Source organism: Macrobrachium rosenbergii, chromosome 3, assembly GCF_040412425.1.
Source record: "Macrobrachium rosenbergii isolate ZJJX-2024 chromosome 3, ASM4041242v1, whole genome shotgun sequence".
Classification (NCBI taxonomy): domain Eukaryota; kingdom Metazoa; phylum Arthropoda; class Malacostraca; order Decapoda; family Palaemonidae; genus Macrobrachium; species Macrobrachium rosenbergii.
The window spans coordinates 24455042-24471476 of record NC_089743.1 but is presented as its reverse complement, the minus strand read 5'-3'; the positions used below and the strand labels follow the sequence as shown (position 1 = coordinate 24471476).

Below are 16435 nucleotides of genomic sequence, written 5' to 3'. Positions count from 1 at the left end.
TTTACAATTTGTTATATACCAAAATCATCGCAATTTAGTGTACAATACAATTAAAAAAATTAACTCATTAGCTTTAACGGTTGTGCTTACAGCGATTTGTATACAATTATATGTTTTTTTTTTCGCTGTCATATATTCCAATATTTATATATGATAATGATATTTTTTTTTCATTTCTGATGGTTGCATACTAAACTTCAGGCAATGACAAAAAAAAGGAGCCAAAAATGAACTCTTAATCTTAAAAACTAAGCCTGGTGTGATTTTTTAAAAAAAAAATTTTCCGCTTCGGCGAGATGTTTTTGTAAATAGAGGCTCAGCGTTTAAGGGTTAATAAGAATAAAAATACACCATCTAAAACAGTAGCACAGCAAAGAATAATGATAATCATATAGACAAGTACATTAGTCCATTAAGTTGCGGTGTTAGTAAAATACTAAACTAAAACAGTTACATCAGTTGGAAATATGGAGCAATGAACTTATATTATAAAATGTAATATATGAAAAATTTCAAGTGTAAAAATTAACCATTTTTCCTTTTCTGTATATAGGATGTGGCAAAACTCCTATCTATCTATCTAATGTCAATTTCACAACAAATCTACTACTATATACAGTAATAATAAAAAAATATTTTAACCAGACCATTTTGTTAACATTCTTAACTCCATCAGGCAGGTTAAATCCATCACTTATAAAAGGCCCATATTCACTTTTTGCAAAACTTACACTTTAGCACTCACAGTAGTCGCCATCCTACTTATGAACATTCAAGTTAGGAACATTCAGAGATCTGAACAGACAGGGTCACAAGTTAAAATTCTGTTTGGAGCACTCCCTTTTGCCACCCGTAAGTTCAAATTTTGCTCTGCGAGCCTATTCTGCTAATAAAAATTTTGGTAAAGAACAGAAGAGCAAGGAAGGAGAACCTGCTCCTTTAATCCCTTCCCTGATTATCCTGAGTACTGTATTCTTGCGATTAACTGCCATGTATTCTTCTTAAAATTACGAGAATACAGTACTCGTTCATACTTGTAAAATATTCCTGCTTATTTCTATCTTCATGATTTAACTCGTTCTTTGACGAATTCCTATTTTCTATATTTCCTCTTCCCATAGGAAATTGTCTAGTATGTATTTTTGTCAATGTGATGGTGCAGATTTTTTACTTGTGAACTTCCAATGTCAGATGCTGCTGCTGCGAAATTCTCTCCGAGTTCATAACTTTCCGAGTATGGAAAAAATATAAGATTTTGAATGTTGCATGAATCTAAATTTTACTTTCCTCTTTTTCTAACATCCAAAGTAATTCTTTATAATACTGCATGATTTACAAATACAGTGAAAATTGTATAATCCATGACTCCCGAGTTAACAAGGGAATGCAAACATCAAGAAAAATTATGCACTACATATTAAAAACGAACTTATGAACAGCCATCTGAAACATAACACATATGTAAGTCGGATAGTGACTAACACCATATACTGCACTGATGACCTAAGAACCAAGGGGCTCTAGGCAGCCTAAGGCCTCAGTCATTGTGCCTTGCTTGTGGCTCCCTTCTGAGTAATTGTTTTTTATATATGAGCACTTACTCCTTTTCAATTTTTTTATTTCAGTAAAATGACAAAAAGTAATTTGTATTTTTCCTAACATACACACCCTCGGTCTTTACATATGGGATTAACTCTCAGTGAGCTGGGAAACCGGCCAATAAACTTTTACAAGGTGGATATGGTAATATCTACCGAAGGTAAGGGCAGAAGCACCGCCCACCAAGTCAGTACTCATTCAATTCTATGCATTTACCTTTTGGTCCAGGTAAGAGAATGAGGGGTGGTAAGAGGGTGGGTACTTCATGTAAAGATCTCAGGTTTGTATGTTAGGAAAAATACAAATTACTTTACAGACTTCTTCTTGGAGGGAGGATTCTGAGTAAATCTCTGAACTGACTGGTAGTTTGGCTCACCTGGGTACTCTCTTCCTGGTCATGAAAGACCAAAGAAAGGAGACCGTATCTCTGAACTACTGAACAAGAGAGATGTTCAATTGCCAGACATATGGGCATTTCGAATTAATGGAATATCCTTGATTCGAAAAGGTTTAGATGAACCCACAGTGCCAGAGACTATAAAGCTAAGAATAACCAACTGGTTTGTTCACAGTCAGTCCCTCGCTCCCCTTGCTAGAGAGAAGGAAAGATCTGCCTCTACTAATCCAAATGGAGCTAGATTATAGATAGGATACTCGGTCATCTAGATCACCTGCAGGTACACCCGTCCAACACATGACGGCCCATTCACTGTTCTCCTGCCACTGGAAGAAAGAAGACAGGAGAAAGGGAGGAGGCCAGTCCCACACACACTTTCCCCTTGCAGCCACAAACCTTAGGCGAGATGCAACCTGTCCCTCAAGAGCTGGATGAACTACATGAATTGTTAAGCAAGCACCATAAGACCCAAGGAAAAGGTGTTCAAAGACCTATGGGCAATGTCCCAAGGTAAATGGAGATAAATGTAATCTGCACGATTATATTCCATCCTAGTTCTCAACCGAAAGGTTCTTCACGTACAGACCGATGCCCCTGGGCTCGAAAGATCTGGCCCGAAACGTACTGATGTCCAACAGGAAGTTGCGGGGTACACTCGTTTGATCATCTCACTAGTCAGAGAAATTACAATTTTGACACTGTTTCTCGGCCAACTTGAAGCTAACGAACAAGTCGTTGGCATTAGGCTGAAGGTCTAGTCTTTAAGGAGGCAACATAGACGTCATACTGTCATTGGAACCACAGGAGCATAGAAGTGGAATGATCAATCTCAATGATCATCTTCAAAACATGTATAATGGCGAAAGATGTAAGCCTCCAGATGTAAATGGATACCAAAGATGTCTTGCTTGTTCAAGGGTGCAAGAAGGCAGAGCAGAACAGCACCAACTTCGGTAAGTCACGAAAAGAAGGACTATCATCAAACTTCTTCAGAGGTTGAGCAAATTTCTGAAAGTCAAGATGCCAAGATCAACTGTCCTTATCACCTGACTTTATTGATTGAATTGTTTGTAATTACATCCATCTTGCTTGGGATGTGCTTGGCTGGCCACTGTACTGAATGTTCTACTGTCTACTTGTGTACCTGCACTGCAACAGAGTAGATGAAAGGACACTAGGCCCTTTGTTGACCATGGCACTACTGTGGTGTCTTTGCTATCACCCCGAGGAGTGTCTATCTTTGGATCTTGAGACTCGAGCACAGTTCTTTTTAGACTTTCAAAAGTTCCAAGAAAGGAAGTGTAGGAGACTGCCAGAACTTTTGAAAGGAAGTGTAGGAGACTGCCACCCTGGTCAATGTTTCAAAGAATGAAAAATCTCTGGAGGAGGAAAGTGTAATCATGGCACTAGCTTGGTGCCAATGCTATCAAAGGAGTGCCTATTCAGACCCAAAGACTCCTGAAACTAACTTGAGATCCACATAACATTCTCCCTCTCAGGTTGTGGATCAAGAGGTAATTGCAGCAGCAGCAGCTACTGCTTACAACTCCCACATCTTCCACTCTCCACAGGGGGAATGTAACTACATAAAGTCAAAAGAAATGGAGCTCCTACACACACTTCTTGGCTGAGTCACAAGCTGTCGGTACTTAGTTTGGAGGTGAAGTCCTGAGTGGTAATGAAAAATGCCTTCGGGCACTTAGTAACCTTTAGGGTCCTTAGGAACAGAAAGCTCATACACTGTTGAGCTCCTGATGAATCGGGCAATGACGGGAAGTTGTAAGCACAAGACTGGAATCATGGATGCAAACGATGTCTCCTAGACACAAACAGCACCTGAAGTTCCCAGGAGGTCACTTACCCAAGTACTGACTAGCCCCAACGTTTCTAACCATGGATGCGAAAGACGTCTCCTAGACGTCAACAGCATGGTGTTCCCAGGAGGCCTCTAACCATGGATGCGAAAAGACGTCTCCTAGACATCAACAGCATCCAGTGTTCCCAGGAGGTCACCTATCCAAGTACTGACCAGACCCAGTCGTTGCTAAACTTCGCTGACCAGACAAGAAGCGATATTTTCAATATGGTATGGACAATGGCTGATATGCCCATGGTCCAAAAGACAGGGCTGAATAGTAACAGCTTTAGTGAATCGAGAATGAAGGACTAACCCAACAGTCTTCCTAGATCGAATTTCCAGTTGAAGTCTTTTATTGCAGGGAGAGTAGGGTTTCTCCAAATTTCTGCACCTTAAAGTAAAATCTTTTAGCTGGAGTTGTTCATTGCCACCTGAATGAAGTTTCCTTAATTTTATATACTTTCCAAAAATTTTTTTTAACTAGAAAAACTTTCCAGCAGGAATTTTTCATTTTCCAACTAAGTGTGGTTTCCCCAACTATCTGTTAGTGCTTTACAGTAAAATGTATATTAAACACTAGCAAGCTTTCACAGTTGGAATTTTTCATTTCTGGCTGAGCGTGGTTCCCCAAATATCTGTTAGCGCCTTTCAGTAAAATGTGTGTGAAACAGTAGCAGGTTTTCATAGCTTTTCATTACTGGCTGTGTGGGGTTTCCCCAGCTGTCTGTACTTTTGCGTAAAATTTGTTTAGAGCACTTGCTAATATTTCCAGTTGGAGTTTTTCACTGCCATCTGAGTGGGGTTCCTTCTTTAAAGTTTGTTTTTAAAGCTCTAATGAAGTCTTAACACTTCTCTACCCCTCTCCACAAATCCCATACTGTATTTCCACCCCTCTCCCAGCCAGGGAAAGCAGTGTGGCCACCATTTCCATAGACTGCACAGCGGTGCCAACCATGGAGACCATTTTTTTCAAAATCTTTGAAACTATATATAGATTATTGTACACTCAGCAAGAAAAGTGAAGATACAGTATTCATTAGATTTTGTTCATTGAATTTTAATTTTTTTCTTACAGAAAACACAATCTCGGTAAATTTACTCTACAATATGAAAATACAATGCAAATTACATCATATATGTTAAATCTGCAAAACAAAAACGCTCAGATACTTAAAAACACCATGCATGTCCGAAGTAATCAGAATTTCTCAGGTGACTTCGTTCATAGAGATCTAAAAGACAGTGTATGGATATCTCGGTGTAGAACTGTTTATCAGAACAGCAATATTTACTCGTTTTCCGTTATGAACAGGCTTATTATTGCATCATCATACAAGGTAATGATAATTTCTTTAATTCTTACACATTCATATTTGTATTTCACGGTGTTAAAGGTCAGCTGGAATTAATGGCAGTAAATGTTGTGCCAGCTAGGGTAGGTTGACCAAATCTATTTAAATCCGCAAGAGCGTTCTCTCTGATGTGCGGAGTATCGCCAGATCTTCGGCGGGAAAATGCAAGTAACTGCATGTTTCTTGACGTCGCCATAGTTTCTCTCTCTCTCTCTCCATTGCTAAAACATACTATACAAATATAATATCGCTCAATCTCTAAAAGAAAAAAAAATAATGAAATGAGTAGCTCTACATATAGGCCTAGCCTTACACAACAGCAACTCTCTCTCTCTCTCCATCACTAAAACATACTATACAAATATAGTATCACTCAATCTCTAAAAGAAACAAAAAAAAAAAAGGAAATGAATAGCTCTACATATAGGCCTAGGCTTACACAACAGCAACTCTCTCTCTCTCTCTCATCATAACATTGCATTCGTTCCTTTATTGTTCCCCAAGTTTTTCGTTGGACACTGCTCAGATTTAACTCTTGATTTCATTATGGAAGATCGCGTTTCCGATTATGCAAGCATTCCGCTCATTGTGGTGTCATAAATTCATTTATGTAAGGTTATACTTGGTAGGTTATGTCGAAAAATGTTTATTTTGCTCAGAACTGTCGCTGCAAATTACAACTTGAATGAATACTGTAAAGCTTACTACTGCATTTAAGTATCAATGATTTCAAAACCGCTGAATGTGATTGAAAGTAATAGGAGGTCAAGCAAAAAAAAAAAACACTAAGACTGAAGCTCCTTCCCCTTTCTAAAGTTGCCAGATGTCTCACTATTGAGCAATGTATGTCCGAAGATTTAAAAAAACTGTATCCTCACTTTCCTTGCCGAGTGTACATAAATTAAATACATAGATTAATTTGCTGCTTTTCTACCTCTTCTAAATTTATGCTGAAACAGTTCACATCTAATATCTATAAAAAAAAATGGGAAAGTGTTTCCCTGCATTTTTGAGGTGAACAACCAAGTTACCTAAGTTGATGGCAACTGACTTGGGTGCACGGGGGTTAGGGGCCTGAAGAAGCTGTCAGGGGTGCTCGGACAATAAGAACAACAATTCTGCTTTAAATAACTATCTGCTGCATTTCTCAAATGCCTTCAGCAAGCTCTCAATCAGCTCAGTGTATAAAGCAGACCATCTGCCTGCATGTGTTCATTTGTACATAAGGATTGGTTGTGATTATAGTTGTAAAAAATTTTTTAATTTCATGTTTTTTTTTTTTCAGGGAAAAAAAGTTTTCATGTTTTTTAATTTTTCCTTGCGTCCAGTTTCTCCATTTTTGAAGACCCTACTTATAGTTACTATAGACTTATGATGTGGTTTAAGACTCACACCTTCGCCATGTCATACATCACCTCTTATAATGAGCATGGTAACCTGCCACTCACACTCCAAGCACAATAACTGCCCACTGCCATGCTATGAACATTTACTTTGGTTCTGGAACAGAGCTTATTGATATGAGTATGATACAAGTTTCAGTTGAACATGTTTGATATTGAACACATGTCGTACCATCATACCTCTGAATCTGATACATGTATGATACAAGTTTCAGTTGAACATGTTTGATACTGAACACGCATATGCCTTGTACCATACAGACTTTTAAGGAACTGTTGCCAATCATAGTTTTTGTACCTCTCTTCCTGTTCAAATGCATTGAAATTGAAATAATTGACCCCAGTACCTCATGGTTTCAAGATATGACTAAAAATAACAGTAAAACAGTAAAACTTGTTTGATAATTGACAATTTCAATGTTCAAAAGTGAAATATTGAAATTCTAATTATATAAATGTAGTTATGTGCCCAAAACACTCATAATCTGAAGTAGGTGATGGGTGAGTGACCATTAGTTTTTCTTACTTTCCTAGTTTTTATTTTTCACAATAGATTTTTCTCTCCAATGTTAAACTGCCTTGTTACCCAAGCTCTAGGCATAATATAACCACAGTTAGCCATTTTTTGTAGTTTAGGAAGCAACAGAATGTGAATAAATTTTAAAAAGAAAATCGACCTTTTTTTTTTTTGGATGTTTTGTGAAAAAAATTTTTTCCCAAGAAAATAAAAACAAGCTTGTTTTTTTCAGGTTGCAACCCTAGTTGTGATACAGACTTGTCATCGTCGTCTTCAGGGGCTTCCTTCTCTATCTCACCAGTGGCAGTTGCAGCAGCAATCTCACTGTTGGACAACAGCTGGAAGCCAAGATCACCACCACCTTCATCCAGCCACTCACATGTCACCCTCAGGAACATGTTGCCTTCCTTCATGAGTTGGCCATGAAAGTCTTTGACATAAAAACCTCAGTCAATCAGGACTTCTTCCCCCTTCAGGATACAATTCAAAGCATGCTCCAAGGTCTGCACAGTGACATTCTTCCAAGCATTAGCCAACCTCAGTGAATACTCTCATGATCTCCATAGTCTGTTTCCCCCTTTTATCCAAGCCTTGCTCCGTCTCCTCATCCTTGAACACCACCACCATCTCCTCCAGGAACTTCCTCCAGTAAAAAAGTTTCATTACAACAATAACAACTTGGTACATCGACTGAATGAGTGCAGATGTATTAGGAGGCAAAAGAAAGACCCTAACATGACCATCACCACCAACTGGGTTGTAGGAAGATGTGCAGGTGCAAGGTCTAGGAGAAGCAAAGCTTTCAACCAATGTCTGTCAATTCCATGGTTCTGTGTCTGATGTCTCCTTACAAAAGTGATTATGGAACTTATCAGAAATGATCTTGGAGGTGAACCAATCCTCTGCCGAATATACCAAATCTCTGGGAGATTATCCATCAACCCATGCAGTTAACGTGGTTGTTTCACAAGTCCAACTTCAGACTGGTTTGCAACAATGGCTACCAGAAGCATTTGGACATAAAAAAGCAGACATGCACTGATTTGAAAGCTTTTGAGCGGGTAAATTCTTTTCCTTCTCGTCAACCAAGATGGTAATGGGTAAGAAGCGATAGAATAAACCAGTTTTGTCAGAAGTGTTGATTTGATTTAAAACATGGCCTTCCTTTTTAATTGTTTTTCAACATCTACAAAAATTCCTCTATTCCTTCCTTGGAAGCATCCAAAGCTTCACGAGTCTTCTTGCTGTAGAGGCCATGTTGAATTTTCAACTGAAAACATAATGCAGGGTAGACAATGCAACTGAATATTCCTCGATACATGTCATTGACCAGCTGGCCTCTTGATGGTTTACAGCTTTTTTTTTTAGAAGGGTCTGCACCTTCCTGGCCCTCTTAGGTGGTGGTAAGGCCAGACACAGCACACAGCAGTAACAGCACCCACAACGCTATGGGTGCCGCAACAAAAGCCACAAGATGGGGGGAAAGCACTGCAACAAAGCAACCATTTAATATGCAAATACTAAGAAATGTTATGCAACTGAGCAAAGGAGTGAAGCAAGCTTTGCTCCAAAAAGTGCACTGGTGCTCTGATTGCAGCGAATGAGAAGCAAAGAACCATGACGTACAATGACACATACACTTCCAGTGATAGCACTCCCCACCACACCTCTACCAAGTTATACTGACAACATATCAAAGGACTTAGTGCTTTTAAGACAATAACAGTCGCAAAATTCTTAAGATGATACCCCTTCTTCTGTGTGCTTAAGACTGTCAGCAGTATTACCATTGCCTCTTTCTGCCTGCGCAGTGTTGCCCACCGTCTAGGTGCAGTTCTTAAAATTTTCCTATACCATATATTTTATATAAATATTGTGGTCCTGGGGACCTTCTGGATAACATAAAGGACCAGATACATTGAAAATGGATAAATGGGATTATTGTAATTCAAGTTTCATTAAAATTTTAAACACAATTAAGCAATTTTTCCTTAGAACCGTAGGGCTCCAGAATCTGCCATTTTATTTGCAGCTAATTGTTCAATCTACACATAAGTAAGGCACTAGTTTGTACAAAAAATGTTGAAAAGTTAAATACAAAATTTATGATATAAAAATAAAAACTTAAAATACTATCTATGCAATGCTAGACTGTACATACCAAAGGGTCAGGTATTGGTGTATGATAGACACAGGTTGAACTGTTCGGTGCACAAACCACAGGTGTTCTACACTCATCGCCACCACCCTTGCTGACGCCACAAGCGACAAACAGTACTTGATTAGGATCCTGTAATATAATAAAATTTTATCATCTTTAGAAAATAACAACTTTTACTAAATGCATAATGGGCTAGCCAAGATATAGCAAAAAAAAAAATTAAATAAAAAAACAAGTACTTCTGAAAGAAGCATTAGTAGATGTGGGACTCACAACTGTAAGTAAAACGGGTTTGTAATTACGAAAAACCCTTATTTTGTTAGTATTCCTGCATGGAGAAATCTATTATATCTATGTAGAGCTCCTATCTATGGGAAATGGGATATAGTATATACTGCAGAGCATTCTGACCAACTACATATACAGCTGAAAAATAGAGAAACCAAAATATTTGGGCTTGAAAGATCTTTGGTACCATGTACAACTTATGACTGACTATCATGAACACAATCATGCACTGTTCTGGGTTAAAAGAAGCAATGGTAGATTTACCAATAACCTGCCTGAACAACTTCAGCTTTAGAAAAATTTCTTTTAACCTATTAAGCATCACTTATGAGAGATGTTGCACTCCTGTATGTCACATTTTCTCACTCACAAAGCGGTCATTTGGTCTATGCTGATTTTTTTTTTGCTATTTTGTGTTCTTTTTTTACACTGATGTTTTTGTATAAATGTATTAGGATAATAAATAATGTAGAATAAGAAAAGATGAAAGAATTTATTTGGCATTCTTTATATTCTGAAGATCATAAGTATAAGGAAAAAAATGATTCTTTTGTATGCCATTTCCTGAAACACAGTCAGTAGAAGAATGAATTGTTTCATTTCATTTACATTTGTTTCATACCATTTCAGTGCACACAATATTGTAGGCAACTTTCTACATATGCATCTAGAAACTGGTTGGAAAATCTATTCATTACTGTGCTCCATGACTTCAACAAAAAAAACTTCTAAAAACACTCCACAGGGTTTCCCTTATCCTGAAAAATAAATTTCACACATTTGGGTGAACGAAAAGTAATGGGACTTCTCTTCTTATCGGTTACTGTCCAGTAACTTGGTAGTGCAATGCTCAAATCTAAATTATGGTTTTCTTCAGAATCAGATCAATCTTATTCAGTGTATGTTAGAGGCTTCTGAGCTGCCACTCTAAGTATTGTAGTCATCATCAACCCCCGTAACAAGTAGTGATAATATCTCTTCTGGCAAAAGATTTTTCTTTCAATTTGGAACGCTCATTATTCTTCTTCTTTGTTTAACGTGCTTTTTTCCCATTTTTTTTATATGGGGGTAAGCACGATGCCTATGGGGGATAAATGGGATCAAAACCAAAAGAAATCAGTCATTTATCAATGAATGCCCGAAGCGTAGCGGAAGGCACAAGGTTGATGTCCTCTGTCAGACTGTCTTTCCGTTAAAAAAATAGTTGCCATTTACCTCTAATTTAGCTCATAGTGCTACCAAATGATGTTCCTACAATTTGTATAAGAGTAAAGTGTACTTCTGAGCTTGATCAGTGCAGCACCAGCCTTGAAAGAGGGGAGAACATATTACTCCGTTGAAGGCGGTGTGACACGGGATGAGGGCGACCGAGATATGCTGTTGGTGACGCTTAACAGGTTAAACTGCACAGATAATGAAAAATTCTTAACCTATTTTACTTTGACTTGATTAAAGCAACCTTTGGGTGGCACATTTCATATAATCACCACTTTCAAAAATCCACTGGTTGCTGACAAAAGCCTAGAGCTGTGCATTTACGAGTATGTCCTGAGACTTCCCAGATGACTGTTACTTGACCACAAATTTCAACGTAAATGGCAATCTGTTTAAAGTCAACCCTCATATTCAGGTGACTTCGTGTAACTTATGAACCCTGATAATCGGGCAAATGCTAAAACAACCTAAGTGGAAGATACCTGAAACAGGCTTGAATAATCAGTGTACAGATACATGGTTCTCACATTAACACTCATAACTAGACAAAATCCCTTCTCAGTGGTGTGACTGCTTATCTCAGCATCTTTCTCAGGGTTCACAACCGAGCCTCTTGCCTTCAATGAGTTTGAGAAATTCATACCTTTATTCATCATCACTTCCACAATGTCAATTAACTCCTATAACTGACAAGTTCTCTGATTCCCTTATGAAAAAAAGGAATACTGTATGAAGCTACTGGCACTCTGGCAGGAATGGTCTGCATGGTATGATGAGTCATCCTGCAGTATGTTAAAAAAACTTGACCTGAGAGATTGGTGGATAATTTTTAAGACTTGAAATTCAGTACTTAAAGGCAGTGAGACCTGATTTTAAATTTACTAAGGAGGTAGAGCCAAAAAGGAAGTTCCTTTTTATGTCTGACAACACATGTACAAATCTGGACACTACTTACTGAGTAGGGTTCTTGTGATGTGGACTGGAAAGGCACAAGCTTGCAGATAGTACTGACTGTGCTTTAAGCCACCATTCTTCAGAATCAGGGATCCAAGAATGAACAAAAGTGCATAAGTTACTTGTCAATTGGTAGCACTGTACACTGGTCTGCTAATATGCCACACTTACTGCCGAAGGAGTTACTCACAACCATTTTTCCTAAGATGAGCTTAAGAATCACGTCAGTTGGTCCCCTTCTCCAACAAGAATAGTATCTCAGGGATCTTCAACTGAAAGAATGCTACCTTGTGTCCCCTGATCCCCCAGATCAGACGCTATTATCAAACTGTCTGATGACAGAGCTAGCAATTATTTCTTGACTGCTCATGGTTCCATACTATTTATTTGTAGGAAACTTACCACTACAAACATCATGACATACTGATGCATCCTCAAAATACAATTCTGGAGACAGCATTGCAAAGGAGATGTCATATAACAGATTATGTACAGCCACCACTTCAGATCCCCATTCACTGTCAAGTTGAGGTCACTATTTGTTAGGGATCCTCATGTGCTACCCATCAGTTCCAACATATGCAACAAATGCAACAAGCATTATCACCTCTACTGATGTTCAGTGGTATATTAAGGATTTCCTGAGTTAAGCTACTTGGGTTTCCTATTATAGCAACTGGCTGAAGATGTGCAAAAACTTGTTAATCTGGTATTCTGCTGGCCAATGGTTGTGCAACCCTCCTAACCTGTCATATGCTGTTCTCTGAGCACCAAGGGCAAACTACAACTGCCATTGGATGGTCTTGAGAGGAGAATATGGCCCTTACTGAATTGATACTGTTAATGAAGGTGTTTTGCATGGCAGGTGAATTAAGTCAGTTATTTTAAAATTACCAACAACTCTGTAACATCGTCCCTTTTCATTTACATTTTTTATGTATAGATATGCCACAATTAACCTACCATAAGCAAATATAATCTGCCATAGGCTAGGCCATTTAAATGCCCACATCTCTCAAAAATGTTAAATGTTCATAGGTAACTCATAGGGTATAGCAACATATTACACTATTAAAAAAAAACTTAGGAAAATGCTATAACAATATTGCTATAGATCTTTCAGTACCAAAAATAGGTCATGGTATTAGCCCTTAAACGCCTAATGGACGTACCATACGTCGACGAAAATTGTCTGTTGGATGTCAAGTGGACGTACCATACGTTGACTAAAAATGCTTTTTTTAAATATTCGCAGAAAAATAATTATAGGCCTAGTTTGCGGAAGGTTTCAAATCACGCGCCTTGAGGGATGCTGGGAGTTCACGGATCAAGCTGTTGTTTTGTTTATAAGCGTCACCCAGACGCCGCATGCGCCGAATTCCCTCCTTCTCGCACCAGACAGCATCAGCGCCGGACCGTGCGAGCGATTTTTTGACGATCCGTGTTTTGCAGAACTTTGGCGAGTGTTTGCGTATTTTTGCTGCAACAGGACGTTTGCAGAGATGTCTCAAAGCCGTCAGGACCGTGAAAGGCGATACTGCCTGTCGGTAGTGAGCGTGTGAGACGAAGTTTTCAGACTGGGATGCCGGAGAAGGACCCAGCAGCCAAAGTGACCCAGCTTCTCAGCGCCGTGTTGTTCGCCCACGTGTGACCGAAGGCGACCAAGGACCACATCCCGTGCCTTTACGACCCCTAGGAAGCATCGGGGTGTCCTGAGGGGCATCCGTAAATTTTGAAAAACTTTTCCTTCGCTGAAAATCCTGGCATTTCTTGAGTCACCTTGTTGTATTTTTTTAGCCATTTTATATTATTTGTTACATAAAGTGTTATACATCAAAATGTGCGCAATTTCATGTAGAATACAACAAAAATAAATCATTCTTTTAGCTTTTAACAGTTTTGAAATATTTTCATTTAAATCACAATAACTGACAAAATTTTAACATTCAGTCAATTTTGACTCGAATAAATGCTCGAAAACGCAATCGTAAGCCAAAATTCTTGCATTCTAGTAACAATCAATCATTTACCTTTATTCTGCAACAAACGGAAAGTCTCCAGCACAATATTTCGATTTATGGTGAATTTTTTAAAAAAAACTTTTTCCTTCGCTCCACAAAAAATCCTAGCATTTCTTGAGTCATATTGTTGTAATTTTTTCGCCGTTTTATATTATTCGTTACATAAAGTGTTATACATCAAAATGTGTGCAATTTCATGTAGAATACAACAAAAATAAATCATGCTTTTAGCTTTTACCATTTTTCAAATATTTTCATATAAATAACAATAAATAGAAAAAAATCAACCTTCGGTCAACTTTAACTCGATCGAAATGCTTGAAAAACGCAATCGTAAGCCAAAATTCTTACATTCTAGTAACAATCTATCCTTTACCTTCATTTTGCAACAAACGGAAAGTCTCTGGCACAATATTTCGATTTATGGTGAATTTTTGAAAAAACTTTTTCCTTCCATCCATGTAAGCTAACTCCGCTAAAAATCCTAGCATTTCTTGAGTCACCTTGTAATTTTTTCGCCGTTTTATATTATTCGTTACATAAAGTGTTATACATCAAAATGTGCGCAATTTCATGTAGGATACAACAAAAAATAAATCATGCTTTTAGCTTTTACCATTTTTGAAATATTTTCATATAAATAACAATAAATAGAAAAAAATCAACCTTTGGTCAACTTTAACTCGATCGAAATGGTAAAAAAATGCAATTGTAAGCTAAAAAACTTACAGTCTAGTAATATTCAATCAATTTCCTTCATTTTGAAACAATTGGAAAGTCTCTAGCACAATATTTCGATTTATGGTGAATTTTTGAAAAAAACTTTTTTATGTCCACACGTTACGTATTCATGCATCATTTTGTGATAATATTTTCTCTGTGTTGCTTTAATCGTTTTACAATCTGTTATATACCAAAATCATTGCAATTTAGTGTACAATACAACTAATAAAAAATTAACTCATTAGCTTTAACCGTTTTGCTTACAGCGCGATTTGTATACAATTATATACGTTTTTTTTTTTTGCTGTCATATATTCAAATATTTATATATGATAATGATATTTTTTTTCATTTCTGATGGTTGCATACTAAACTTCAGGGAATGAGAAAAAAAGGAGCCAAAAATGAACTCTTAATCTTAAAAACTAAGCGTGCTGTGATTTTTTGAAAAAAACTTTTTTCCGCTTCACGCTTAGCTCCCTAAACGGCGCGGCATACGGGAGAAGTTTTTGTAAATAGGGCTTCGGTGTTTAAGGGTTAAGTAGCCTACCTAGGCTGTAAGTGCATATAGCTTAGTATTAATGACTGCATATAATGCTGTCATTAATACTTTAGTGAAAATCACTGGATTTATATGTGTAAGTTTGCACATACTGTAATTGTTGCTTCTGTAAAAAAAAAAAAAAAAAAAAAACTATGATTATCTATCTGTTTACTTCTTATCTCTTGCATAGTGTATAATTTACTCTACTCCAGTATACAATATTAGGAGTATCCATCGGCATGAGTTGAATGGTTATTGAATCTTGGTGACAAGTTAACTGGTGGAGGTGGGGAGAGAGGGGATATCTCTCACTTGCCCAACTCTGCCACTCACTTTTCCATTCAGCTGAAAGTGAATTTACAATTTTTTATACAAAGGCATATCAAATTAACAATAACATTGGTAGGTAATTCTAGATTATACAAGTCCAAATGTTGTGATATCTAGTACAGAAATCAACAGAGTTTTGTAAATGGGAATTTGAAATAGTACCCATAATAGGTGATAGTAATTTAACTAGATATTTAGAAAGTTTATAAGTAATAGAACCAGTTGAACTTATAATGGGGCAAATGGGAAAATCTCTTTTATGGGTTTTGACTAACCCGTACATGCATAGTAAGGATGGGCCAATTGTTGACACTTTCTCTTTTACTGAACCGAATTCCTTTAGTAAAGTTTTTATTTTTGAATTGAAACTTTTTATGACATCAGCTAATGGGTCTTTCCATAGTTTTTTGTAAGTACTAGAATCAGATAATAAGTTTTCCATTTTTTCAATAACTTTATTCATTATTACAAAACAATTAGATTTGTCAGCTTTAGTAATGTGCAAACTTTTATCTTTCTTCATTTCATGAATGACATTTATAAACCTCGGGAAATTCACTATTTTATTAGGCATTTGAAGTAAGCCGAAGAAAAGACCTTTAAGTAAATTCATTGAAGGTGATACAATTGTGTTTTTCTTTTCCAGTTTGGATATTTCTGAAAAAACGTTTGTGCAAGATATGTCATCACGAATAGAATATTAGCTATAGCTTAAAGCACATTTAAGGTTCTGGTCCAGTTCTTTGTTCAAGAGGTGTATTACACAATCGTCTCTATGTTTGTTATTCCAATCATCACTTATCTCGATGAGAATTTTTAATTTTTTATCCAGGTGGAGAACTAATTTGTTTAGCTTGAGTCTAACGTTATTATAAATTTTGTTCAGTAGCACTGTTGTCCAATCCGGGGGAATCCTGTTCATGAAACTGAACCTATCGGTTCTCAATTTCTTGAAAATGTTGAATTTGAGCCTTTTTGTCTTTTCTATATGTTTCTTGAGGGAGACTACACACAGTTCATTTGGAAGAGGAGTTTAAAATTATTGATAAAATAGGAGATTCATTATGTTACCC

At 37.2% G+C, this 16435-nt stretch overlaps 2 protein-coding genes across 17 annotated transcripts in view; one reads left to right on the top strand and one right to left on the bottom strand.

Moving 5' to 3' along the window:
- Window positions 1-9102, top strand: part of LOC136853369 (uncharacterized) — a 162020-nt gene extending 152918 nt beyond the window's left edge. For 2 of the 4 annotated variants that reach the window (XR_010857438.1, XR_010857437.1), the window contains exon 3: window positions 7359-9102. Coding sequence is in view for 2 of the 4 variants with exons in the window: in XM_067128784.1 (XP_066984885.1) it covers window positions 7359-7541 (183 nt within the window). In the remaining 2 variants the exon portion in view is untranslated. The remainder of the gene's footprint in view (window positions 1-7358) is intronic. The other 2 variants (XM_067128784.1, XM_067128794.1) reach the window with 1 other exon arrangement.
- The window catches only part of dgt1 (dim gamma-tubulin 1), a 102471-nt gene that overhangs the window by 37810 nt on the left and 48226 nt on the right, over window positions 1-16435 (bottom strand). For all 13 annotated transcript variants that reach the window (XM_067128718.1, XM_067128684.1, XM_067128678.1 and 10 more), the window contains one exon: window positions 9288-9416. In XM_067128718.1, coding sequence (XP_066984819.1) covers window positions 9288-9416 — 129 coding nt within the window. The remainder of the gene's footprint in view (window positions 1-9287; window positions 9417-16435) is intronic.